The sequence below is a fragment of the Opisthorchis viverrini genome (assembly GCF_000715545.1).
Source record: "Opisthorchis viverrini unplaced genomic scaffold opera_v5_184, whole genome shotgun sequence".
NCBI classification, from domain to species: Eukaryota; Metazoa; Platyhelminthes; class Trematoda; order Opisthorchiida; family Opisthorchiidae; genus Opisthorchis; species Opisthorchis viverrini.
The window spans coordinates 600,597-601,189 of NW_008751839.1; the positions used below are offsets into that span (position 1 = coordinate 600,597).

The following is a 593-nucleotide window of genomic DNA, read 5'->3' on the forward strand; positions in this document are numbered from 1 at the left end:
ACTCCTCCACTTACATAACGGCTTTCTGTCACCTGCAGATTTTGCTTGTTGGTCTGTTCGCCGAGCCTGGCAGTTGGATTGCAAACGTTTCATCATCAATCCAGGTGACATCGTCAGTGCAGGGCTAAGTGGGTGAATTCCTCCTTTTCTAATTTAGCACCTAAACAGTATCTGGTAGTTCTGCTTAGATGCTAAATGCCCACAGGCAGAAGAGGCACTGACGATGTCACCTGGATTGGTGATGAAACGTAGGCAATCCAACTGCCAAGCTCGGCGAATAGACCATCAACCAAGCAGCGCACCCAAGCTACCTACATTCCACAAACTTACCTGTAGATTTTTGCAGGTTTTCTGCTGTTTTAAGCTTTACGACCCCACGCCTAGATATTTTTCTTCTCTGCTCTTCTTTCACCTTGATCGAATAGTTTAGTGTAAACCATCATGTCTGCGGTTTTATCATGGCAACAACAACCTTGAATTTCGTTTACTCTGGGATGCAACCTCCGTTGTGACTTTGTACCTTGATGTTTATTCCTATGAGATGAAGTACGTCAATCAATCGGTTTCCTTAAGGATACGTAGGGGTGACAGAG

The 593-nt window shown here is 44.9% G+C and overlaps 1 protein-coding gene across 1 annotated transcript in view; it reads right to left on the reverse strand.

The window, feature by feature from the left end:
- T265_14364 (hypothetical protein) overlaps nt 1-123 on the reverse strand; it is a gene marked incomplete at both ends in the record, with an annotated part of 74,200 nt that extends 74,077 nt beyond the window's left edge. The window contains one exon of the mRNA XM_009173327.1: nt 15-123. Within this exon, the coding sequence (XP_009171591.1) occupies nt 15-111 (97 nt within the window). The remainder of the gene's footprint in view (nt 1-14) is intronic.
- Nucleotides 124-593: the final 470 nt, after the last annotated feature.